At 32.8% G+C, this 26,919-nt stretch overlaps 1 protein-coding gene across 4 annotated transcripts in view; it reads left to right on the top strand.

Annotated features, from left to right (window-relative positions):
* Positions 1–26,919, top strand: part of LOC106464227 (histone deacetylase complex subunit SAP130-B-like) — an 80,365-nt gene that overhangs the window by 8,502 nt on the left and 44,944 nt on the right. For 3 of the 4 annotated variants that reach the window (XM_013924359.2, XM_022392157.1, XM_022392163.1), the window contains exons 3-9: positions 8,403–8,508; positions 14,446–14,634; positions 19,647–19,783; positions 20,161–20,264; positions 21,550–21,691; positions 24,037–24,490; positions 24,729–24,857. In XM_013924359.2, coding sequence (XP_013779813.1) covers positions 8,403–8,508; positions 14,446–14,634; positions 19,647–19,783; positions 20,161–20,264; positions 21,550–21,691; positions 24,037–24,490; positions 24,729–24,857 — 1,261 coding nt within the window. Of the gene's footprint in view, positions 1–7,807; positions 8,116–8,402; positions 8,509–14,445; positions 14,635–19,646; positions 19,784–20,160; positions 20,265–21,549; positions 21,692–24,036; positions 24,491–24,728; positions 24,858–26,919 lie in introns of all 4 variants that reach the window. The other variant, XM_022392176.1, reaches the window with a different exon arrangement.

Genomic DNA, 26,919 nt, shown 5'->3' with positions numbered 1-26,919 from the left:
CTCTACCTTCTAGCAAAAGGTTTTTTGCTTTATTGCATCGATAGTTTTCCTTAACTTTCTTTAAACCACCTATTTGCTTATAGTTATTAACTTTGTGACAGTGTACATGTGGCTATCTGGCACATAGTTCTGAATAGATATCAATTATATGGTCATTATAAATGACATAACTTATTGTAATAAAAGATTAATATTGCAGAGATATCATTTGTTGTAATACTCGGCTATATTTTAAATGCTGGAAATATGATATACGTGTGCATATACTAGAAAGCAAAGTTGAAACAATTATTTTTAGGAGCAGAGTTTACTTATTTAATCAATTTCAATCCAGTAAGAGAAGAATGTTTTTATATCTCTCACTTTTTAAATAGCTTTTACTTATTGGAATAGTTGAAAAAACAAAGCATATGTAATAGACCAATTAAGTTTTTAATGTTTTTAAATAAAAGTAAAAATTCCTTTTTAAGCTGCTAAGTGATTCAAGCAATATCATCGTGCAAAAATGATGTTAAAGAGGGAATTTGTTAAGCTATAACCTGTTTTCACTCACCATTAAATAATTACTGAAAGGATTTGGGGATCAAAAAATTGTAAATCTGTGTAGGTTGAAAAGCCTTCTATCAACAAGATTGCTCTTATTTTCAGTAATTCTATGAAACATACGTTATTTATGGCTCCCATTTTATTTAAATATTACATTAATTGTACACATCTAATATATTTATATATCAAAAATGGTTGAATAACAATGTTATCGTTGAATGATATTAATCATTTCTGTTACTCTGCACATCTTGTTTTACAAAAGTTGTAAAAGTTTAAAAATAATCTTCAAATAATTAAATCAAACAAAATTATTATCAAACTTTAACTATTTTATTAATAGTTAGTAGTGTGGAAACTATATGAATTACCTGTTTATTTAATATACATATATATATTTTGGATTGTTCTACCAGCATTAAAAATAACCCAATTTTTAGCATGAATCTTTTGCAACATCCTTGATGATATCAAAATCATAATAACAGTAAAAACTTACAAATAGAAGCAAGAGAAAGATGATTAAAAGCCATGAAGCCCATTAATGTCAACACTAAAACTTTTATAAACAAATTCTTTTTTTATTTTTTCACATCTATATACCACACCATTAAAAGTTTAAAAAATCAAGCTAACTGTGCACATCACATCATCTGGCAAACCATTTCACTCTCTTGCATTTCGTTTTTGCTTACTCTTGGACCATGACCATCAAGCTGGTAGTTGGATGAATCCACAAACATTAGTTTCCCATTATTTTCATAATCTGGCTCCTATGGGATTTCTACTCCCTCTGGTAGCCATTCTGCAGTCTACACACTGTCTTTGAGAATGGTAAGCACATTTTCTTTTTCATCACCCTGTGCCCTCTTATAGGATCCTTCCAGGTGGCTGATGTTTTCCTCTCAGGGTATGCTTATTTCCCAAAATCCACTTTGGGCCAGTGGTAATGGAATGAGCTCAAACTATTTGCCTTGACTGTACCAGTGCCCACTTTCAAGACAGGGTGTTCTGCAAGACCACTAGAGGTATCCTCATGGTATTAAATTTACACAATTGCCTGTTCCAGACCATATTATTCCATGGAATGTCATGGAAAAAGCCAGCACCAAGGAAGTGATTGACCACTTGCTTGCCAGCTTTTCAAAATAGGGTTTTGCAGTCACCAATTCCACTGTCCCTAGTAAAAGACCTTTTTGACAGGCATCTGATGAGATTCTGGGTGCTTCTTCAGGTCTCCCAACATGAATTCTCTTTCCCCTTCCCTTCAAGTAGAGCATGGAAGATTTCCTCACTGATTGTGTACAGCACAATATGGTGGGAAGTATGGTGGTGGTGTCACTGTATGTGTAGTGTGGGTCACCCCTCAAACAGCTAGTGTACCCTCCTCCTGTTGTAGGATGGGTTTATCAACCCTGTTGCTGTCTGTCCAGTTGAGTCAAAGTGAGACAGTATTATCTAATTGTGCCCTAACCATTCTACGCTTCTTGGGTCGTCAACCACTTATATGTGGGTGCTCTGTTGGTTGTGTAAAATGTTCTACCCATCCCTGTGACACTTGGGGCTCTCCTGCTTCACATCCCGTTTTCCTTCCAGGGGAAGAATATACCCTTGTTAAAACAAGATGCATTCTCCTATGGATGTGCTTCTTTAGACCCCTTGCCATCAAATGTCCCATCTATGGGCTTTTCCTTTGAGGGCTCTTGGAAGGTAGCTCATCTAGATTTAATGTTTTTAATGGCTTCTCCAACTTTTCAGTATGAAATTCTAGCTATTCTGTGTGTAGAGGTGTGATATTGTCTTGGATGTTGTCATTATCATTACTGAACATGTATTTCCAATAGGTACTCATCTCTGCCCACCTGTCCTCCCCACTTTCAGTGCAATTTCTTCTTGCTTCATATATGAACAAAGTTATTTTGAGTGCAAGTGCTTAAGGGGAGTTACTACACAAGGAGTTTGTGTTATCTTCCTATTGGTGGAGGGCTATTGTATATAACACTCGATTTTTAGGTGGGAGTTAGCACAAGGATAGTGGCATGTAAGTCTCATAAGCAGAGGTTTGTATCTATCAGAAATATATTTTCAAATAAGGAAAGTGTTAACTTTCATAAACCATGTATGTTTGTCTCTGCACTTTTTCCAAGAAATTGATATTTTTTCTGTTGTATGGAGACAAACAATGTACATGGTACTTTAAATGTGACCTATTGGAGTCTTAGGCAGAGTTATAATTACCCTCTTTCTTTTTAATTGAAAATATCTATAAATAAAAGAAAATTTTATTTTTAATTTCATGAAAAATGACTGCTCAACAGAAAGACTTGGGGCATTTATCAACAATCATATCTAAATACACATCTTTCCCACAAGAAAACAAACAGTTTTAGTGTAAGTCATTTATAAAGTTACACACCCCAAATCTATAACTTTACAGGCCAGTATATGGTTGGTTTTGTCATGTAACTTGTGCCTTAAAATACACTTTTAAAGAAATCATTATTGAGCTCAGAATTCTACATTAACTTTTTAAGCCACTACCCTGTGGCTAGTCACACAGAAATGCTTTGATGTTAAAGTAATGTATACAAAAACTGATGATTTGTCCTTTTTATTGTTTCTTTACCTTCAAAAATTAATTAGCAAATATTGTGAAATCCAAGACTGGTTGTTTCCATGGAAGTCCTTAAAAGTAAAGTTACATCAAATTTCCAGTAGTTAATAAAACACAATAATAACACTTTACTATAAGTTTCAACTGCCTGGTACAAATTAATAGGTGTTATAATTGAATGACATTACAAAGCAAAAGCCTTTTAAAAATAAAGGTGTGCTTTTAACTGATACATCCTTTAAAAAATGCAATGTATAATGAAAATTGGAGATTTAATCAGAGATTAAAATTCTAATTGAACTATTTGCATGTAGATAGTAAGGCCCCAACCTGATCATTGTATTTTGAAACACAAGTCATGATATTTGGACATTGTTTTTCCTCAAGACTTGTGAGCTACAAATAGACCTATTTAACCATTAAAGTGTTCAGAAATATAACTATTGTAAGTATAACGCATACGTGTCCAAATGGATACAGTAACATGATTTTAGTGTCTTTGAAACAACAAAGTAATGTACCAATATCACTTCACAGAGAAAGAAAATCATTTTCTGATTAACTGTTAAATTATTTTCTTTTCTGCTTTTGAAAATAAACAATTTGAGCTTCTCAAGTTTGAGAAATTAATATTGCCATTTTGCTGTTAAAAAATATCAAATGTCTGGGTATATCAAAAAGTCAAAAAGATATTCAGTATTAACCTTATAAGAATGAAGTTGGTCCATTCGACCAACCTTGGAACTCTGAATTTTCTACGTGTATATACACAGTATATGGCAAGCTTTTACATAAGTCTGTTGTACACAAAAAACATTCTTTAATAAAGGTATTTTTTACTAAAGATTTTTCTTTGAATTTCTGAGTCAGTTTGTATGAAAGGTGATTTTCATACTAAGAATAAAAATACTTCTTTTCATCTTAAAGTTTCTCATTATATTTGCATAACCTTTAGAATCTCTAAAATGAATACCAAAAGTTTGTTTTCTGATACAATACCTTATCTCCACTCACATAATAGCATTTTTTTTGTTCAGTGCTGCAATCTATGTGTGCCGTTTTTGTTCGTCACTATACTTCCACATGGTACGGTTGCAGTGCAGTGTGTAAGTAAGCATGTGACAGCCCTCCACCAGTAGGAGTGTGACACACCCTCCTGGTGCAGTTGACTTCCTCTATACTGTACAACCCAATCTTTACTTCTTGATTTGGCATACAAGAGTGCAGATGTATCTAATTTTCAGTCATCTTTTTTTTTTCTATTTTCAAAGATTTTGTGGAACAACTATTTTTGTTGTTTCCAGCTTCTTAATTTTCTTTTCTACATTAACTTGATATACCGTAGGTTGATCTGAAACTCCCCACTCTCAGTTTGAATTGTGACGTTACAATTTAAAGTTACAGCTACTACTACTACTGTTGTTACTATTGGCACTCAACCTCAACCTGCAGTTTCTCAGTCTTCATGCACCATGTTTTCTGCTAAGGATCTTTCAGTCTTAGTTCACCTGCAGTTGGAGTCTAGCATGTGTCTTCTGACCCCAGACCAGATTTACCATTTCCTGGGGAACCTGGTCAGGATGACCAGATTTGGATAGCCTGTTCCCATCTCTTTCCATTGCTGTGAATGCTCCCAGACCTCCCTCCACCTTCCTCAATATGGTATCCCAGATTTGTTAGCTTTTGTCTCTATCCCCTGTGTATTATAGTTCCTCTCTTTCCATCCTGCATACAGACCCTTTCATGGATTTCCTTGTTTTCCTGCCCTCTCCAGATATCAGGTTCCATGCTGATAAGTTTACAGCACAATTACTTTCTGGGATCAGCATGTCTCATCCCCCTTTTGCCTCTGATTCCTATGCATTAGTGTATCATCATTCAGAATTTCCTTTTCTAGACTCACAGAACTACTTTAAATCATGTTCCAGGTGCTCTGTATCTTTTTGTGGATTGCTTGTCTCATCCTTACAAGATTTTCTGCATGGCGTGGTCCCTAGATCCCATAGTGTTTTGGAGGTTGTCCACCCAATGGGGTATACCACTTCTGGATGCATTTGCCACCCACTTCAATTCCAAACTACCATTCTTTTGGTCACCAGTTCCACATCCTTTGACTTTGGTGGTATACTCCTTCAGCCATTATTGGTACAACCTTTACCCTTTTGCCTATTCTCTTATCTGCCTCCTACCCCCTGGACTTTATTTCTTATACAAACCATTCCGTGTTGTACCATTCTGATTGCCCCTTTCTGTCCTGCTTAACCAAGGTTTCCTGTCCTTATCCTTCTTCAATCATCCTCTCCATTACCACTTCCACTTTCCCATTCTCCTACTTTGGCAACCTCAGTTGTCTGTGTGTCATCCTGCCATCACCACACTCCAGCTTCACACATGGCATTTGGCTGGTCCCTTACAAACCTGGTCTGGACTCTCCACACATGTAGCATTCCTTCTTTCCCAGTAAGTCCATTCTTCATCCTTAATGGTTTATCAGTGAAAGTGATGCATTTTAAACCTTGATCTCAGTGCCATGGTTACCTCCCTTCCTGTCCTAGTGTTCCTTACCTCTCAGAATTTTTTACCTGGCTGTTTCACAGTGGTTCTTTTGTATCTACCATTGCTAGTTATCAGGCAGTTTTATCCAATATTTTCCACTTGTCCCATTCCCATTGAGTTTTTTTCCCCTCTTGTCCTCTTCCTCTTATTTTGCTCCTTTCTGCTTCTTTGTCCACCTCGTCTTATGCCCCTTCCTGATTGGGACCTTCACATAGTTCTCCATGCCCTTACCCAAACTATTTTTTTAACCCTTGGTCACCTTTTCCTTATACCACCTGTCCTTGAAAACCTATTTCTTGCTCCTTTTTGTTTGTGTTCATCGTTGGCCAAATTTAATTATTTTGTGCAACCAAGGCCCTGGAGAACTCTAGATAACATGATGAAATGGCTTGATTATCAAGTTTTAATTTCATGAGAGGAATGATTGTGTTTTGTATAACACATAGTTACAGGGAAGAAATTAAAAAACAGACACAGGGGATTAGAGGTTCACCTAAATCTAATACTTGAATAGAGATTTTTAAAAGCACAGCGAATTATACTTGAAGGTATTTAGAAAATGATAAAAATATAAATATGTGAGAGGTAATTACCAAATAGAAAGCACACTTTACTTTAACTCTGTCGAGACAGTGAGAGTGATTAACACGAATTACTGTTCCTGTGAAGCTATACATATCAATGTTCACTATAGATATGAATTTACTAAGTTACTCTTCATAAAATTTGGCAAGGTTTTTACTTTTAGTAAACTTTACAAGTTTATTGTACACAAAGAAACATATTTGCTGTAAATTATTTTTACAAAAAATTTTCTGTGCATTTAAGGAGTCAGTATAACTCAAACTCTGATTTGTCTGAATGTAAGATTATTTTCTTTGCTACGAATAAAAATGCTTCTTTTCATTTTACATTTTTAATATTTAATTTTCATGACCTCTAGATTCTCCTAAATGTATATTGAAAAAAATTTTAAAGTAAAAGTATGTGTTTTATCAGTTATTTTTTATACATCAATCTAATATTATTCACAATTGTTTTGTTTACTTTTTCTTAAATAATTGATTTTTAATTTTATAGTGTTATTGTCTGGCTTGTATGAAGTTTGGTTTTTCTTATGCCTGAAAAGCAACACATCACATTGCTAACATTAAGTAGATCCACTTGTAGCTTTGGACTCGTATTCATAGTTACCTAAGCCTAAAATATATAACTAGGATATAACAATTGTTAAATGTTATGAGTGCAAAGCTCCCTTATTACCAAGTTACAAAATCAAGATTTCTTATCCTATATTGCTGCCAATTTCAAAAGAACCATTGGAAGCTTCTAATTTAAAATAAGCTCTTTCTATTGGTTATAAACAAGTACAAGGTTTTGAAAATAGCATGAAAGTTAAGAAAAGATGGGTGTGGCTTCTGTCAATGAATGAGGAAATTTATATCTCAGTAAACTGAGATGTTAGGAAGTTCACACTGTAATATTGGAATTTGGAATTGTATAAATATTGTTTAAAATAAGACAGACTGTGTACATATTGGGACTTTGGAGTCATACTAACAAAAAGAACAATGCCCAGTGCTCACAAGTTACTTGACAACAAAAGTGAAGATTGAGAATTTTTAAAAATATTCTTTTGAAATTAAAAATTTTAATTATTAACTTCATTCTGATGCTGTTTTTATTGACATGTTGATAGTAAAGCTGTTGAATTAAATTTTTAAACTAACTGTGAAGTATTGTGATGTACAGAGGAGTCGAGCTGTCTGCATAGGGTTGAAATATACTTGTTCTCACGTTTTTTATTCAAGATTGGGTGTATATGCAGAAAACTAATATAGTATTTAAATTAAAAAAACAAGAAGATTGATTTACTGACTACCAAGATGCATTACAAGTTAAAATATTCGTGACATAATTACCTTTTTATGATTTAATATAAAACATTGGAATAAAAGTATTATAAAGAATGTTCATTCAGTAAAAATTTACAAAGTTCCTGGTCATATGCCCTATTGGTTCTGTGAAAGAATAAAATGAAGTTGGTTTAAAGAAATTTTGGAAATACTGATCAAAATGTGTTATTCTCAGGTACACTGATAACCTTACGGGTGAGGATATTGACCTCAATAACAAGAAATATGGTAGAAAGTGTTATGCAGAGTTAAAACTGAATTGCTGACTTTCCTGAATTGAAGAAAAGAGATGACACATTGTAGACAGTGTAAAAAATATCAATCAATATTCATCTAATATACAACAAGTCAGATCAAATAAGTGCACCTTCTGTGATCTGGAGAGAGTTCAAAGTCAGATGAAGATCTGTCAAAATTCTGAAGTAGACTGAAAGAACTAACCACTGTGTTCTTCTTGCAGTTTAGGTGAACTAAGCCAAAAGAGTAAGAGAACAGAATATTTCCTTGCATTATACAACAAAAAAATATGGTCAAGTTTTTATTTGTGGTTGAATAAAATGTGGCTACTTCTAAAAGAAATAATGGAAACGAAAGCATGAAACATTGATGTAATTTTTGTTAACAGGATTCAGTTGCAACTGTGATTTGTTGTGAAGCAAATTAAATATCCATTCTAAACCTAACAGAAAGTGTGTTGTATATTTGAAAGAATTATTTACAGGTAGAGTTTGATAATTGTACTTGTATGGATTTTGTTTCTATTTTTATAGAATCTTAACGTGAGGATTCCATCAGTATCTCCAAGAGTCCCAGCACCAGCTGTTGGAAGTTTGACTGTGTCTGTTACATCTTCACAGGCAATTGGGGCTAAAGTTGGTAAGAATTCTAATATTTCATAATAGAGGCTATAAGTTTCAACAAAAATAATCTAGTTTAAAATATTCATTAAAAAAATCAAAAAGTATTTATGAACTGTATGATAAACTTTTTTGGTGGGTAAGTAAATAAAGCCCAGATGAAGTGGTGATAAACTTATATAAAAATTATGCAATCAATTATGGACCATCCTTTTGAATTTATATTTTGTCCTTTGATTGTTAGCGTTGGTTTGAAAAGTTATTGGCAATGTGGATAACTTGCAATAGGAATTATTAGCAAAACCCGTAATGACAGTTTTGTTTGAACACTTGCTCATGGATGTTATTTCATATATTTCTTTTTAATTTTAAATGTATCATAAATTATATATTTTTCAACATTCTGCTTTTTTATTTATGCACAATTTTCAAGAGCAGTATCAAATTCAAAGTTTCTTCTTACTTGGCTATTTGAAGTAGAAATCTGATTGAAATCTGCACATGATACTATGTACACATTGCAAAAATTGCTCTGTTGCTTATTTGTATGGCCAGGCATAACTTCTAGTTCATGCAGAAGGCTATTGGGCCTGCTGCCTTTTCTGGAATTGTCTAACAGTTCTAAAACAATGTATCCATACTTGACATTCAATAATGTTCACCATCCATGAGAAAAAGGATTTTATTTAAATTTTAGTTTACAAAGGAACTATCATCATAGTATTACATCACAGAGTAGATTTTATTAAAGTATTTCTTTGTAGACACAGTTATCAATGAAAGTGCCTTGCTTTTCTGTTGCAACACTCATGAGATTTTCACTAAAGAAAAACAAATAATTTCTTAAGTTTGTTTTTTGATTGTTTTATATTTGAAACTTTTCCTTTTTTGTAAATTTTATTGGTTAAATCTGAAACATATAATTTTGTATTATTTATTGCACAGCTATAAAAATACTGCCTAGTTATTATACAAATATTCCCCAGTTATGATTGGTGTGGTAATTTCCGAGATCCGAGTTCTGGACTTGTACATCACAAGCTCCATTATAGTAAGATTGGAAATAATGTAGTCATGCCATCAATGCACATGCATTTAGAAGATGCATAGCAACAGATACTTTTCACATCACTTTACATGCAAGTGCATGGTCACTGACACACCTGATAAAAGTGAAATATTTTGTGTGTATATTGTCAAGTAGTTAGTGTATTTTAATTGTTTATTTAGATTTCTATTTATCATTACCGTGTATTAAATGTAGTCATTATATGTGTTCCTGTTTTATGTTGTGACATCTTATCCCACAGCAGGGTTCATTAAAATCTGTAATTTCACATAATTCCAACAAATGTTGCTCCAACATGTTATTTTCATGAACTAACAATCAACTCGACAGATGAAATAGGCTTATTCTATATGATATTTGGTGAATTAAGGATAAAAATATTCTCAAATTCAGTTTCACTACTATGTAGTAATTGGCAAATGACATCTTAAGTCCTATATTCTATGTGCATTAGCTGCTAAGTCTAAGAACTCTTGAGTGAAAGCAGAAGAGAATATGCTGTAATATGGCAACTCCACTACACATGCATATCCAGTGCTGATAAGGCCTTTCACTCAATACCAGGGCTCATCAGTCTGGCTTGGATAAGAAACCTAGTGGCCTAGGTGCTATATATATATATAATTTTCTAATTGAAGTCTATTCAGTCCTTTAATTCCAATACAGTACATTACCTCCACTCACATAAATAACTATTCTCGTTCAGTTCTGATATCTATATGCAAAAAAATTTTTACACATGCCACAAGAATTTTATCTCCCCTTCATTGGAATTGACTGATTCCAATGCCACTCTCGTGCAAATCATCATGAGTCAACCCTCCACCGATAAGAGTGCGACACACTCTCATAGCGCAGGTGACTCTCTCTGTTCAATTCTACCAAACTATCACTTCTTGTTTGGTAGTACTTGTGTTCAAATGTTTTTTATTTTGGTGCTCTATGTGTGAATTGCTTTCATGATTTTAATAGTTTAATTTCTGAAGTGATATTCCCTCATTACTTCTTTTCTTCACATTGAAGAAATCTTTAACTTACTTTTCCAGTCTTCTTCTTCTCACACTTGCATATTTTACATCAAACACTTTTGTCTGATTTATGAATTTGTACAATAAATTCTGAGGTTCATGTTCACACATTAGAACTATTTTACAGGCTGCAGGTGGGGGGAGACCTGTCATTGGATTTCTTACGTTGGATCTTCTTTTTGGGCCCACACGCTTGATATTCATAGCATTGCGTGTCATGTTGTGGGCACTTTTGCTCTTGTCATGGATCTGATTCCCATCCAGACAAAATCTATCAGAGAGAGTGGTCTCTCAATCCTTTTGTTTTCCAGTGCCTTTGACTTCAGTGGGGTACTCCTCATATCGAAACCTTTGCTACATCCCTTAACTACAAATTGCCTTGGTTTTGGTCTCTGGTCCCTTGTCTTCTTACTCTGGTTATTGATGTTTTCAGTCAGGATTGGATCAACACATTTGTCTATCCTCCCACTCTCCTTCTTTTCCGGGTGATTTTGATCATCCTAGACACTCTGTGTTCAGTCTTTCTGATAGCTCCTCCTGGCCATTTCAGCTGTGGTTTCCGTGGCTTTTCCAGCTCCAACTTCCTCCTCTGTTACCTTTCCCTCTGACTGAGTCCCGTCTTCATCACCCTTGATCTGTGGTGTTTCCTCCTGACCTTCCTGTCCTAACACCTGGGTTTCCTCAGGCCATAGGAGAGGAGATCCAGCTTCTCCCGACGGGTTAGCTTCTTCTCTGGCTTATTTCATTCATGGAAGTTTCTCAATGCAAATGGAACATTTTCTGTTGTTGGTTTCTGGGTCCAGAAACATTACATTTGGATTGGGGGTTTTCTGTCTCCTCATCCTTGGATTTTCGGGAGGTCCTGTCCCACATCTTTCGTTTTTCCCAATACAACAGGTATTTATCTCCACTACTCTTTACCTGTTGATGTGTTCCTTCCGTATTCATCATCTGCTGCAATGGGCTGCCCTTCCGGATAGGAATAGTCATGTGATCCTGCACTGCCTCACTTTGCCTACATTTGAACTAATCTCCTAATGTTTCTTGTTTCACCTTTCCCTTACATCTTCCTTCCTTTTATTCGCCTGTGGACATTGGTAATCTGTTTATTTCATTGGTAATTGTGGACATTGGTAATCTGTTTATTTGCCATCAATGTTTCACGTACTCTTTATCCATCTTCTCCTTTCTCCGGATCATTTTTTCCTCCCTAACTCTTTGGCAGCTAGTAAGGATACCTCCTCTGTTTAGCTGCTTTCCATTCCTTCCGTTTTCCACCTTTCTCCTCGGCCTGATCCGGATAGACTTCTATGTCCCGTATGTGCTCTTTTCTGTTATATTGCTTGCACGGCTTCATTCTGTGGTGCCTGTTCCTGCCTCTTTCTTCCTTAGCAGCCGTCCTCTTTTCATGATCTTTCTCCTTCCATCTTTGGCAATTGGGTTTGGCTTTTCATTTGATTGGCTTATTCCTCTGTCGTCTTCCTCCCCTATTTTGTTCCATGTGTCTCCTCATTCAAATTGACACCGGACCTTTTTCATTGGCGTTTCATCTTCGTCATTCCTTGTAGGTCTTTCTTCACTCAGGCATGTGGACTATCCATAATATGTTTGTCTCTCACTATTTGCATCGGATTGCAGTTTCTTCCTCTTCAGGCTATAGTCTTCTGCCTGTAGCCATTCTTCAGAATTCAGTGAGACTTTAGCAGGATTAACTTTTTTTTTTTATTCTTTCCTTTACAAGGGCCCTTTTTCCCTTTTATTATTGCCCACTGTTTGGATCCCGCTCTGTGGCAAGTGGTGCCTGACCAGGTATTCTTTAACAATCAATTCCACACTGTATGGCCATGTCGACTTGCATATTATATTTCCATGGCCACGCAATGCACACTGCAGAGATGGGATGTTCTAAAAGATTGCTTATAGGTTTGTCCTCGCGATGGAATTTTTAACAAAAAAATTGTCCGTACTGGACTGTACTTACCCATGGGTAAAGTAGAAGGGGATATCTGCCCATTCGTGCCATGCCTTATATTGAATAAGTCAGAATGCTTTTAAAAATAGTTTCTTAGTCACCCATTGCACTGTCTCAGGTGTAGTCATTCCTTCAGAGTCTCCTCCTCATCCTCCCCCCTTTTCTTCCAGTGGAATTTGAAAGTCCTTACCACTTTCCATTTCCAAGCCATTGGGGTGGTGGACCATGAAGGCATCCTCCTGAATGGGTTAATGAAATATAAAATATAGAAATTATTATACAACCATTCAGTTGAGAGTAGGAAGGTGGTGTTCTGCTGGTGTAGATGATGTGATATCCTCCATTATGAAACAAATGTAAATGGGAGTGAACTGTCAAAAATTGCATTCACCCCTTTGATTGAGATCCCTCATCCTATTCCCACATGGATGTCAGTTCCCAGTGGCTGTGTTTTGGGTTTAGAGTTGAACCAATCATCACAAGTTCTCACAAATGTCAAACAGATGACTATATTCCTTCCTTAATTATACCTTTGTTACTCCATCCTTGTTGTGGATCATGGTGGAGGTACTTGCAGATTATTATGGTTCTTCCCCTTCCGCTATCCCTCAATGCTTTTTATTTCGAGGATGTTACTGTGCTTGGGGCAGTTCCAGTCAATTTCACCTTTGAGAGAGATGGTTTACATTATGAAGATGTCTGGTTCCCAGATCAATCTATTAATTTCTTATATTAACATGTTCCCCGTTCATGGGTCTGGGGGTTCTTGATTCCCTCTGGCCTCGTGAACTTCAGGTGAAGACGGTGTGGTCCTCTTTCCTACCCCCACCAGATGGCTGTTGTTTGGTTTGTAGTTGACTTAATTGTCTGTCTTTATAGCCATTATCTTTCAGTTTATTTTTTAATAATAAAACATTATCCATAGAAAAATTATAGTTATTACAGACTATTATGAACCGTTTAATCATGTTAAAAAGTATTATTATATCTCAACTAAAGCGGTTCTTAATATTCTTAATTAAAGAAATAGCTTACTTTATTTTTTAATAAATACAAAAATATTTTAGAAACTAAACTATTGACTAAGGAAAATATCTTATAAAAAAATAAAGAGGGAGTTACTTACTTTAGCTTATAAGTAGCTAATAGTAATTTCAAGTAGCTGGGCTTGTCTCGGCATTCCGTGTTATACTTGAATAAATCTTCAGGAGAAAGGGAGTAGGTTGGAAGTTAGAACTGTATAAGAACTTTTAAGATAGGGTGTATAGTTCTATTCCATATCTTTTTGTAAGGGTGGAGGTTGGAGTTTAATTAGTATAAATATTAGGATGGCTTCATTTCTACTTGAAATTTAAGGGTAACTGCCTTCCCACAACTGATTATAGACAGTGAAAGGCAGTAGAAGGTGAGACGCTGAGGGTGTAAGCACTCAGCTTCGTAACCTTATTTGATTTTTTAGGATTTTCCATGAAGGCTGACTAGATTGACATTGGTGTTTAGATTTTGTCTCATAGATGGGATATCCCCAACACATTTGGGTGCTAATACCACAGACATTATCCATTATGACAATAATTTGACAACCTGGAATGATAACAGTTATGCAATATTTAATTCATTATTGTTTTACAGTGTCGATTTAACTGCTCATTAACAATTAATATAATCAATAATTTGTAAGCTATTCATTTATATATATATATATAGAGAGAGAGAGTAGCTTAGGAACTCGTGTTATAATGCTGCACTCTCATCAGATAAATGAAAAGATGATACTGTTAAATGACAGTAATTATACTTAGCATGTGATTACTTTCATTTGTTTTCTTTCATTCTTATAAAATGCAAAGTAAATAGTTAGATAATAATACTTGTAAGATTCTTCAGGATCCCCATCAGTGGTTGGCTTGCAAGCAATTCCTGCAGCTGGAACCAGTGGTCGTCATACGAGCACTACCACCATTCACGCAGTAAGTGGAAGCTCCCCAATGGCATCAATAATACGTGCACCTCAAACATTGGTGGGACAAGTAACCCATAACATTAATCATCCATATTCATCACACGTACCTAGAGGTTAGTATTATGTTATTCTTCATATTTTTGCTATTTATAATTTTTTTCTTCACTTTCTCTCTGTTAACTTTTACTAGACTTACTATTTTATGACTTTTATCTAGGCGTAGAATTTTAAGAAGTGTGATTGTAAAATTAGCTTGGGTGAGCTGATTTTACTTTGTAAAACATGGAAGTGTGATTAATAGGTTTCATGGATATTTCTTTGTAGTGTCACTTTAACCTAGCATCATGTCTTTAATTTTTACAATACTATGTGTTGTAATTATGTATAATATGGCATTAAGGCCATGTGAATGTAATAGTGGTTCTCGGGTACTGTTGGTGGTTTATAACTTGTAAGTGAATGTTGTTTTCTTCTATTGCTTAGAATAAATTCTGATTCATGACTAAGGTATAAGCATTTAACAAACATTTGCCTGTGTTGAAAAACCTGTTGATGTGCATTAGTTTTTTGTATAAAAAGCTGCCTTGTAACTTGGCAAATATAAAAACAACAGAAAAAAGCCCAGTTTCCTAGTTGTTTTTAGTTCTCTTCTAAAAATCCAGAGTATTTGTTATGAAATTTTGTAATTTTTTCCAAAACTATAATGTTCCTTACATTTATTTGTGATTAATGATCATTTGTCACCTCCACTTAATTTACTGTTTCCTTAGATAAAATTTATTTATTTTCTTCCATGTTTTAAAGGGAGTAAATAGTGAAGAGACAAGGTTTTAAAGGTATATTAGCCAATCAGTTATTCTGGAGTTTGCTTTAATGTATAATTAATGAAATTAAAAAGTCTATCATTTTAACAAATAATATTTTTCAATATTTTATTAATATTCTTATGTGTTGAATATTTTTCTGTAATATATATATATTAGTCCACCAAACACTTGTGATGGATTTATACATAATTAGTAATAATATTGTTGAAGTACTTGAAAAAAAAATTATTTTGCATCTTTGTTTTGAGTCATGAAGTTAACAAAATCGCCAGAAAATATTATATTGAAAGCTATGAAGTTTTAAATCCTTAGTCCACATTTTTGTGTCTTGTAAGTTGTGTATAGTTATAAAAATATTTGTGAGCTTGACAATTGAAATTGATGAGGGCTGTCAACAAAAAGCATCAGAAACTGCTCATACATTCAGTTTCAGTGAGATAAAAATTGTTTCCACATTTGAAGTTGTGAATTGTTATTACTCTGTTATGTCTTACTAGTGATGGTACTTGTAGTTGCCTTTCATGCTCCAGAAAAACCAAGTTCATGTTTAGCTTATATGTGAAATTTTAGTCATACTATAGTATCTTGGAATGATTGTCTGATGTAATATTTATTGAGACACATTTGGCAGATTGCATTATAGTAGGGATTTTCATTGAATTTTAAATAGCAATATTAACAAAAAGAATTACATACCATTGGATTTCACAATAAACAATTAGTCGATTTACACTACAATTTGAATTATTTAGTTAATAAATAATCTAAACAGCTAATAATTGTATCTGTAAATTGATCTTTCACACCACACAAACATCTTAGTGAAACAATGCAAAATAAAACTGCTTTACCTGGTAACCTGAGACACTGCATGAAACTTGTGACAAGGCAAGATAAGGTAACCCATATAAGATACTTCAACTTAAAACCTATATTTGTGAATATATATCACATTTATTTATAAATGAAACAGTCAACAACCAAAGTATGAAGTTACATATTTACCTACTAAAGTAAAGGAGATTGACAGATGTGTACCTGCTACAACATAAAGCAATCTGTTGTCAAGCCAGTGTATTGTCTGCTTACAGTTCAAATTCATCTTTTTTGTGAAATGCTGTTGGTTGGAGTTGTGCAGAAACACACACACACACACACACACACATACATATATATATTTGATAGCTCTGTAACCAAACAAAATTGAAGACTATAAAAATTACAGTTTATCTGAGCAATAACAAACTTATGGAGTAATTTACGTTTAATTTAATACTTTTTTGAGGGGTGGTGGATACAATAGGGATGATGACAGGCTAAGATAAAATGTGTCACGTGGGTCACACTAGTGGAAATTCAGGATTTTTTTTAATATTGCCTTGTAGAATTAAGAACTTAAAACTTGTATACTATTAAAATATGGATTATTAGCTGAGATTTTATGCTATTCTAATTGGTATAACATAAACAAAAAGTAGTTTAATAAAATTTTGAATGTAAAACACTAAAACCTTGTGTCATGCCCAGTAAACGATACCTGTGGTGATAGAGTTAAAGGTTTTAAAGTTTTGTTTGTGTGTTTTCAAATAGAAAATGCTTCTGGATAAAAAACAAAAACACCCAAAGCAATGAAGAGAGCTGTTGTTTGATATATAACTGACTCTTATTTTCCAAGCACTAACTTTCCGATGCCCTGTTTTTGGTATTAACATTCACCCATTGGTCACCACTAAATGGCAGAGAAATGTTTAGTGATCATGGCGATCTTGTTATAGCCAATTTACAACTAGTGGAAGTATAGCTGCCTTTAAATAAACAGGGCAAACTTGGCATGTAATAGTACTGTAGACTTTTGATTTGTTGTTTGGTATTCAGTAATTTAGTATTTTGATTCTGGGAGACTTATATATTTGCAACTTTGACTTTACATTCCATAACTTTCATGGCCGAGAACTATAATTCTCTGGGAATCCCTAATTATAGTACAAAACCAATCTTCTTTTAAGCACAATTGAGTTCATTACTGATCTGTTAGTAACATCATACAAAATGTATGTATTAGCTTCATATGAAGACATATATACCATAATAATTGATACCTTTTAAATGGCTGATATAAATAGCATTTTGACCGAGATTTTGTGTTTTGCCTGCTCCAGAAGTCCTGATGAGCTCTGGTTTTGAGTAAAACAGAAAGGCCTCATCGGTAGTGATATGTGACACACAATGTGTGTGATCAAGATGCTAGTAAGTTCATACTGCAAAGAGCCAGTAAAGTAAGACTTGTTTAAAATTATCTTCAATCTCATTATAACATACTATCACATGTTACAAATTAATAGATCACACTTAACTGGCATAAAGGTTTATTTGGCATTAAAAAGAAAAAGATGCTGCAGTGTTTGTTTCATTCAAAGTCATTTCACATTTATAGAGAAGTTATTTGAAATTGTATTTCTTATTATTTTTATTTTTTAAGGAATACTATAATATTAAATTTGTTCTTTAAACTTACTTTATTTAATTAAATTTAAAGAGATATTTAACAAAAAAAATTCCCAAATTTGTTTTAGGCTGTAAAAAAGTGCCCTCTAAAGTAAAACATTTTCTTTCAATATTTTTTAATTTTTCCTTTGTACTTTAGAGCTTGTCCTGCCATCTGTGATTGGTATTTAAACTTTTCTCTTGTGTTTTTTCTTCATAAAATGGTGTATGGGGCATGTTCAACCTCAGTTGTAAAAGTTTAAACCAATCCTAGTCATAAAGCTCAATTTCGTTACCATGTCATTCAATACACTGTATCTCACATTTGTCAAATTATAAGGTTATAAGCTAAACGTGTGATGAAATGTTCTGTGCTGTAGTTTAAAAATAGAAAAGTGGGTGGTGCTTATTTCTAAAGATTGACAATTTACTTTGAAACTACAGTTAGTCTGGGGGTATTGTTCTCATGCAATGTGTCTTGAAATCTTAAATTTGAAAAGACCTGTATGGCAGGTGCATGATTTTTTTTATAGCATATAAAAACACTGTATCACTTAACTGTATTCCAATAATAATATTACAGTATTGGCTCAAAATGAATATATTTATAAGAGCAAAAGCTGATTCATGAGTTTTATGGTTAAGATTTATCACTGTGTGAATTAGGCTAAGTGCTTTGAAATGAAAGAGCTTGTGATTTTTATATTCTTTCGTATTTAAATCAACAGAAATAAATAAAATAAGTTAACTTATTTTTTGTACTTATTTTATAATAAAAATACAATTCACTATTAAAGAAAGAAGAGTTTGTGACATTTGTAATAAGAATAAGAAAGTAAAATTGATCAAGCTGGAGTTAAGAAAGTAAAAGGGGTCAGATTGAGTTTTACTTTATTTTCTATTAAAAGCATTAACTTCTTTGAAGAGTCTCAGAAGTATGATACTCTTCAAGGTGCCTTACACACAGATGAACTTTGCATTGTTGCAAATCAACTTAATCAAACTTGTATGGAGGCACAATCTGCACCTTTTCTTTTCTTCAACAAGTGCTGCAAAGTGCTTTCCAGGTGAGAGCCATTTATGTATGTCTTCAAAACTGATGATTGAATACTTGCAAATGAGAAGGCCCTCCTATACTTTCAGTTAGTGGTTTCACGAGGGATTCCGCCAATTGTAAATTGAAATCCTTCTGTTTGTACTTGCCCTGGTTAATAACCTGTTTGAAAAAGATGATAGAATTAACAATAGACAGGTCAACAAGTCTAAAGAAAAGCTTCTTATACCATTTCACAGTTTTACGTGAAATTTTATTTTTATGAAACTACTTATCTTTAGAAAAGTTCCTGCAAAGCATTAAATAATTTTATCCACTAGTTTTTATTGGAATGAAATTTAATGAGAGTTCCATAACCTACTTACAATGTAAGTAGATCTTTGTCATAGGGTTAATGTAATAAGGAAAAGTGGAATGCAACAAACATCAACATCATACATATGCATTAGTGACAATTGCCTCAAAGTCAAAATTAACCCACCAAACAAGTCTTCCAGCCTCGCAAGCTGGGTGTTAATTAACATAAAGCTTCAAATTACAGTAATGGTATCATCATGTATTCTTTCAATTTTGTCTTTGCTAAGGTAGAAACCTACTTATGACATGTATCTTTATTCTGATAAAATTTAATGGTATTTTGAATTTTTTACAAAGAAAGAAACTGAATATTAATAAGTAACTATTTCTTATTCATAAAAGCTGCAGATATTGGGAGTATTAGTGCTTTTTGTGTTGTTACATAATCGTTGTTTTTTACTAGGTGCTGCTGCTGTTGCTAGCATTAGTGCAGCCCCTAAATCAGCTGTTGCTACACCAATTCTTCGACCGCATAGTAATACATCATCCCCTGTACTTTCCTCAACTGCTGTGTCTAATCATCCTCATCCCCAGATCATTGTGAGAATACATTGTTGTATGAATAAACATTAATAGCATCTCATTAGATGAAAATTCAATAGATTTTAATTTAGTTTATCGTTTAATATCATGTTGGTATAAGTGTTTTAGAAAAGAACTTTAGTAACTTTATAACATACATTATCAGTAATTTGTTATGTAGTAGCAATTTATTTTTATTTTTTGGTATATAATATTACGCTAAAATGCTGAAAGTGTTGTTGAAAAATGTTATTCTTTATAATTCTTTGTATATTACTAAGCTTTACTGGAATACTTTCATAATTATTTACTAGTACATGATAATTTTAAAAGTAATCACTCCAAGGAGCTTTAATATAATGGGCATAATACCATTCTCACACAACCTTTTCTAGGCACGTACACCTTTGTTACGTCCAGGCAGGACAACAACACCTCCAACTTCAAAGACAGCATCTCCTGTTCCACTGACCATTACACATGTCATTGATTTTAAAAAGTAAGGCTTCCTTTTATAAACAAAATGTTTCTTAAAGATATTTTGGAAATATATGATTGATAAACACAATATGCAATGGTCTTTTTTGTATTGTTATTTGGTATGAAACTATTCGTATAGATATTTCAAGAGTGATTGGAAGCTTATTTTTTGCCTAAAATGGAGTTGTGAAGTACTTGAAAATACTTATTTTGTGATATAAAAGGATTTCTCCTTTTCCTTTTGGAAATGGGGTATATATTAATATAAAGTTACACTTGTATTTTAATGTGTGTGTGTGTTTGTATACAGGATTTAGTATGTTGTATTAAAACAATTTTGGTAATTCAAATCAGTAAGTTGCATGATGACCACAGACAATAAAAAGGTGTGGTGTAATAGCATGTTTCAGAACCACATTTTGTAGTTAGTGTAATGCCCTTAAAAAAAGTCAATCTCTTTGGGAAGGGTATGTTACAGTCCTTTCCAATGCAAAATATTCATAGGTAGAGTGTATACAGTCACAGAAAAAAGGGGTTATAATTCCTAAAAGTCAGGGAATTGTAGTACCTCTTTTTTATTTATTTTTTTTGATAAACTGGTAATTCCTGTAACTTGAAGTCCCTTGTTTCAGTAGTTTCATTTAATTTACTGTATATTTAACACTTTAAAGTAATTTGTTTTTCTTTAAATAATTTGCTTAGAAATGTATATGCTTTATAATAGTTTTTTAATAAGTTTATATTAAAACTAGTTGAGGTTCACTGACTATTGTACCAACTGAATCTTCTTCTGTACAGAGACAACTGCTCATTCATTTAATAGAAGGCATTAAACTCCAGATTAGTAGCTTTTTTAGTGTTTTTTTTCTGTTTGATTATGCATAAAATTTTCTTCTATGAACACTTACATATGTGTATTTAATTAATTTTTGCATTTGATTATTGTATTGTTTTTCTTTATGGGGTGTATATTTTCCTAAAGAAAAGAATGAACATATTCTGTAAGTCGTGTTTTACACTAGATATGAGGAGAATTATATTTTTAAAGCAGTTTTGAAAGGGCCTAATATTTAAATTAGGGTTATTGCTTTGTTAATACTTATTGAATGAAATTAGTTTTATATCAAAATTAATGTGAATTTTCTATAATAATGTTTTTATATTTATGATTGGTCAGCAAGTCCTATGGACACAATGTTTAAAAATGTAATGTCCCAGTATATTTGAAATGCTAATAAAAGTATCCTTAAGATGTATTCACAAGTAAAGTATCTCATTCATTTATTTTTTCTCTGTATAATCAGAAGTGGAACCCATATCGCTGCTACAGGCCAATCACAAATTGGTTTAAATGCTACAAAAATTGGTGAGGCTAATGTCAGATCACCTGCAATAAACAACAAACCTGTACATGTTTCTCAACCTATTGTTCAACATCTTCATCAGGTAATGATTAAAATATAATGTGCCACACATCAGTTAAGATTTTAAATCTTTCATATATTTCTGTGTATTCCTCTGTTAATGATTAACTAAATGGTGGGGATGCAACTCAAAAAAAAATGTAGGTAGAAGAACTATTTTCGTTTTGTTAAATTAAAATACATTATAGTTTTGTATTACAGGGTAAAGAATGGATGTTAAAATGATAGTGATAGATGAAGTTTGTGATGAATTAAAATTTTTTGACAATTTGTCAAAAGGAATCTCAATATAAGTATCACTGTGTAGTTTAGAACTGAAATATGTAAGTATTGTGATTTATTGATAAACATTTTGCTGTATCAGTATCATTTAAACCCGAAATTAATTGTTACATCATGAATAATAAGTGTTTCCTATCCATCAGGTAATGAAAAGTATTTTAGATACAAAAAAAAGGTTAATACTTGCATAAGACATTGGTATAAGGCCTGTTTTATTTTTAACGTTACATTCTTTGTCTAGTTCATCATAAATGTTTCCTACCCATCAGGTAATGAAAATTATTTTAGATACAAAAAAAAGGGTAATACTTGCATAAGACATTAGTATAAGGCCTGTTTTATTTTTAACGTTACATTCTTTGTCTAGTTCATCATAAGTGTTTCCTACCCATCAGGTAATGAAAAGTATTTTAGATACAAAAAAAAGGGTAATACTTGCATAAGACATTAGTATAAGGCCTGTTTTATTTTTAACGTTACATTCTTTGTCTAGTTCCTTTGGGATTTTCAAGAATTAGAGAGTGTTTAATAATAATGTTTCAACCACACTGTGTTCACCATATCCATTGCTGACAATAAACATGCTTTGCAAGCTTGGAAAAGTTGTTCAAACCGTAATAAAGGAATGTAATTGTCGCTATGGTTTTTGTTTCTGATAATTATTATGAGAAATCATTCTTTTCTAGTAAGGAAACTACCCAGATATATTTTTAATTTAAATCCAAGGTCAATGACAAGCAAAAAAAATAGTATTTCCTCTTTATTAGCAGTCTTTGTTTTCTAAAGGTCTAAATCTTACTTTGCGACATGTATGAAGCATGAGCTAAGAATTGTCATTTGTATTATTAGATTTCACTACATAAATTTAATAATCAGCAAATTACAAGAAAGACACTATTTCTCTCCAACCTGTCATGCTTTTGATAAACATTTTGTTGTGCTCTTATAATCATATCGTTTATGATTATAACATTGAGTGTGTTACTAAACCTTGCAAAATTATGTTTCACAACGATAAATTTCACAAATTATTCCTCACAGGAGCTTAAGGCTCAGTAGGATCTTCCTTCTTACAACAGTTTTTTTATTGTTGTTTTATAGATAAAAATTGAATGTTATTTGATGTGGAGTGTTTGTATCCTGCTAATATCAAAATATTGAGACGGAATAGGAGGAATCTGGATGAATTTTTATTACATATATATATATATATATATACATAAGATAAGAATGTATAATGTATTGCTGTTTACACAGTGCAATTTTTACATGTACCATAAACTCAAATACTGTGTTAGAAGAAAGAAGGTTTGTTGGAGGTTTAAGAAGTAATGTTGCTTCGTAAGATAATTTAAATCCATAAAAATTGAGATGTAATAAAAACTGAATGTCATTTCATTCTCTTTTCTGCACCTCTGGCTTTGTCAGTTGTATCATTTAGATATGCTTTATAGATATATAAAAGTAAACAAAGTTTCTAGTGATGTGTTGGTTCTATTTTGTATTGGCAAAGATCACCTACAGTATCAGAATCTTCTAAATCATCGTTACTTGAACTTGTCTAACCTGTATAATGTTTTCTACTCTCTATAATCAGCTGAAATTTCACATCTTCTCTGTAGCCCTGTTGACACAAGATGATCTGTCAAACAGGAAACTGTGTAAACATTTATCATACCTGAAAATGTTTTATAAATTTTTATTTCAGAAAAGTATAATTCATACACACACACACACACAGAGTATGCTATTATAAACATACATTTAGATCCTGCAATAACATTGAAAACATTTGTAAAATGTAGGCAAGAAATTATCCATCCTAGGTGATTATTGTTGTATGTCTGTGATCATATATTTTCTTTTTTGATACACACCTATTATTTAGACAGTAGTTGTTTATGATGCTCTGTGTTTTTGTTAATACTACTAATAATGCACTTTCCATTCAATAGCACAAACTTGGAAAACCCTTTTATGTATATTTTTTGGCTTAAGAAGTACTTTAACATATGTAGTAAAATTTTGTGAAATTGCAATATCAAAGTCATTCACTGTTTAAATAAATGTAATTTTTGGTTGCAGGTCCCTGAGAAAGGATTTTCAAAGATTCAGGCAACACCTGTTACCACAGCACATAGCACTCTTGCTCAATCTGTGCCCAGTCATCGTCCAGTTGCTGTACCTCAAGGAGCAGTGGTGATGCGTGCAATGACATCTTCAACTGCACATTTCTCTCAACAGCATGTTTTACCAGCCTCGACAAGCCACCAGCCAGTAACTGTGCCTTCGACAACAGTTGTCTCTGTAGCATCATTACCATCTGTTGCATATGCAGGGAACTATAATCCCACAAACAGACAAACTTTACATCCTCCGTCCTTACAGGCTGCACCACATACACCTAATAATTCATCATCAGTTGGCCTGACATCCCATCCAACTTTTACTGTGGTTTCAACAAAAGGTGCATCTCATGTAGTACAAACAGTTTCTCATCATCCTTCTCAAAGTGCAACTTCAAGTTTGGGGAGAATAGGTAAAGTATGAACTGGAAAGTTAAGAATTTAGATTTTAAGTGTATTATTACAGAAGAATTTAACAGGGCAGACTTGAATTTGAATAATTTGTAATGTTTTGGAAAGAAATATCTCTAGAGAATGAGCATTTAATTAAACACAGTATTGAAGTATGTGTTATAATGTTATATATTTTAAAATATTATACATAAAGAAATTATAAAACAGAATGATTACTCTTTGTATTATTATTATTAGTGCTGACAACCTCTGTTGCATCTTCAAATGGAGTTCGCATGACCACAAGTAATGCATCATCAATGCGTGGGAGTGCCTCTGTTACACCTGTGCAACACATATCTGCCATTCCTGTAGATAAAGTACACAGTAAGTACTCATAAGAGTAATATGAATTCATGTCTTCACTAATTATGTTGACTGAATTATATAGCAAGAACATATAAATACATAAATATACTGCATTTACCTAACTACAAAACAAAGATATATTGCCAAATTACCTGTTCAAAATTTGTAGTTACTTTCAATTATTTTTGTATATATATATATATGCACTTTAAGTAGAGGTATTTAAAAATCTTATTCTTTAAGTCTATGTATAGTGATAGTGTTTATGTAGGTAACATGAAACTACATTTATTTATCCTAAATATCTCTAAACTTGTAACAATATACATCTGTTTATAAAAGTAAATGTTATTGTTTTATTGCCATTTGAACTGTGTCTAAATTAATATTCCTGCCAAAAAATTTGTAAATCAATTGGCAAACATGGAGATCATGTGACCCTATCAAATTACATAATGCACGAGCTACTTATGACCATGACCTCATGAAAAATATTTTTTTATTTATCTAATCTAATCTAATAATTTCCTAACTTTTACATTTGAATTACTTTTATGATAATAAATAATGAACACACAAGAAAAACAATAAATATAATATTTATATTTCTTGTTTTTCTGTCAACTATTCATGAAACTTAACTCTACTTTTTTGTATTAATGGTATTACTACACTAAATAAGTGTTTATTTAATTAAATAATGTACCTAAGAACACTGAATAATAACAAGTAAAAAGCAGACAATATCATATAACTATCATAATTCTTCTGGCTTTCTAACTGTGCTATAAGATCCATTAAAAATTCAGCTAAGCTTGTAGATGTGTTTCCTTGGGAATATAGTTTGAACTTGAAGCAAAACAGATAAGTCTCTTCAGGAAACAATGTAATATAATACATAATTTGATAGATTAAAACTTTGGGATTATATTGGTTATAAATAATATTGTATTGAACATCAGAGAGAACTATTGAAAAGTTGTGAAAGATAAGATGTGACAGGTGGGCTTGGCAAGAAGGGTCTGATTTTCTATTTTATGGCTCTGTAACCAAATAAGATTGAATGCCATATAAAGTATGATTTCATGAAGTAATAACAATATTATCATATATTCTCAGAGGGGTGGTAAATATATTAGAGAAAAGGGGATATCTGGAGAGTAAATGTCATAATTCTGGTACTAGGGTGAAATTGAGGACTTACAAAACTAAGAACTTAAACTTATACAATATTAAAATTTGATTTATTAACTATATTTTTATGCCAAGGTTATTCGTTTACCATGATAATAAAGTAGTTTAACTAAATTTTCAATTTAACTCTCTGACTAATCCATAGTGAGAGGGTTAAATAAAAGAGAAGCAATTGAAAGTTCTGAAATTTTGTACTTGACTAAGTTATGTGCACCCTCTTAAACAGTTTTAAAGTTTTATTTATAGAGTTTTTGAGATTTTTATACTAAATATGGCTTTTTGTCTACATCTTTGATGCATTTTAGTCATATACATTGCAAATTAATTAAAATATTAAACCTAACACATAACTAATTTTAGGAAAATGGCATCACTTCCTTTCATAATACATTGTCATGCCCAATTTTTCAACATCTAGTACTCTTTCCATCATGGAGCCACACACACACACACCCCATTGGCTCAGTAGTAAGTTTGAGGTCTCACACTACAAAAGTAAAAGTCAGGTTTTGATACTCATTGGTGGGCACATGACAGATAGCCATATTGTACTTAACAACAAATAATCAAACTGTCTGTCATTGGCCTACAATCTTTTTTTTCTTGTGTTTTTACATAATTATTTTTTCAGAAGCAACAGCTTGAGGACATTGGGTGGTGCAGTTGGGTAGGCCTTGCGTGCCATACTTTCCAAATCTTGTGTCAGCTCTTGCAGGCTCTCTCCTTTAGCACGGACTCTAGTCCTAAACCTAGCCCTGTAGACTTTGGACTGTTTTGGGTTCAATACCTGAGTTCTAGAGCAGCTACCAGTGCTGACAACTGTCCAAGTATTTCCAGTGGTTGTCGCTTCAGGCTTGTTGCCAGATATACTGCTTTCTGCTCCTCT

Source organism: Limulus polyphemus, unplaced genomic scaffold (assembly GCF_000517525.1).
Source record: "Limulus polyphemus unplaced genomic scaffold, Limulus_polyphemus-2.1.2 Scaffold58, whole genome shotgun sequence".
In the NCBI taxonomy this organism is placed as follows: Eukaryota; Metazoa; Arthropoda; class Merostomata; order Xiphosura; family Limulidae; genus Limulus; species Limulus polyphemus.
The sequence above is the reverse complement of the archived record's forward strand: the minus strand, read 5'-3'. Positions and strand labels throughout refer to the sequence as shown.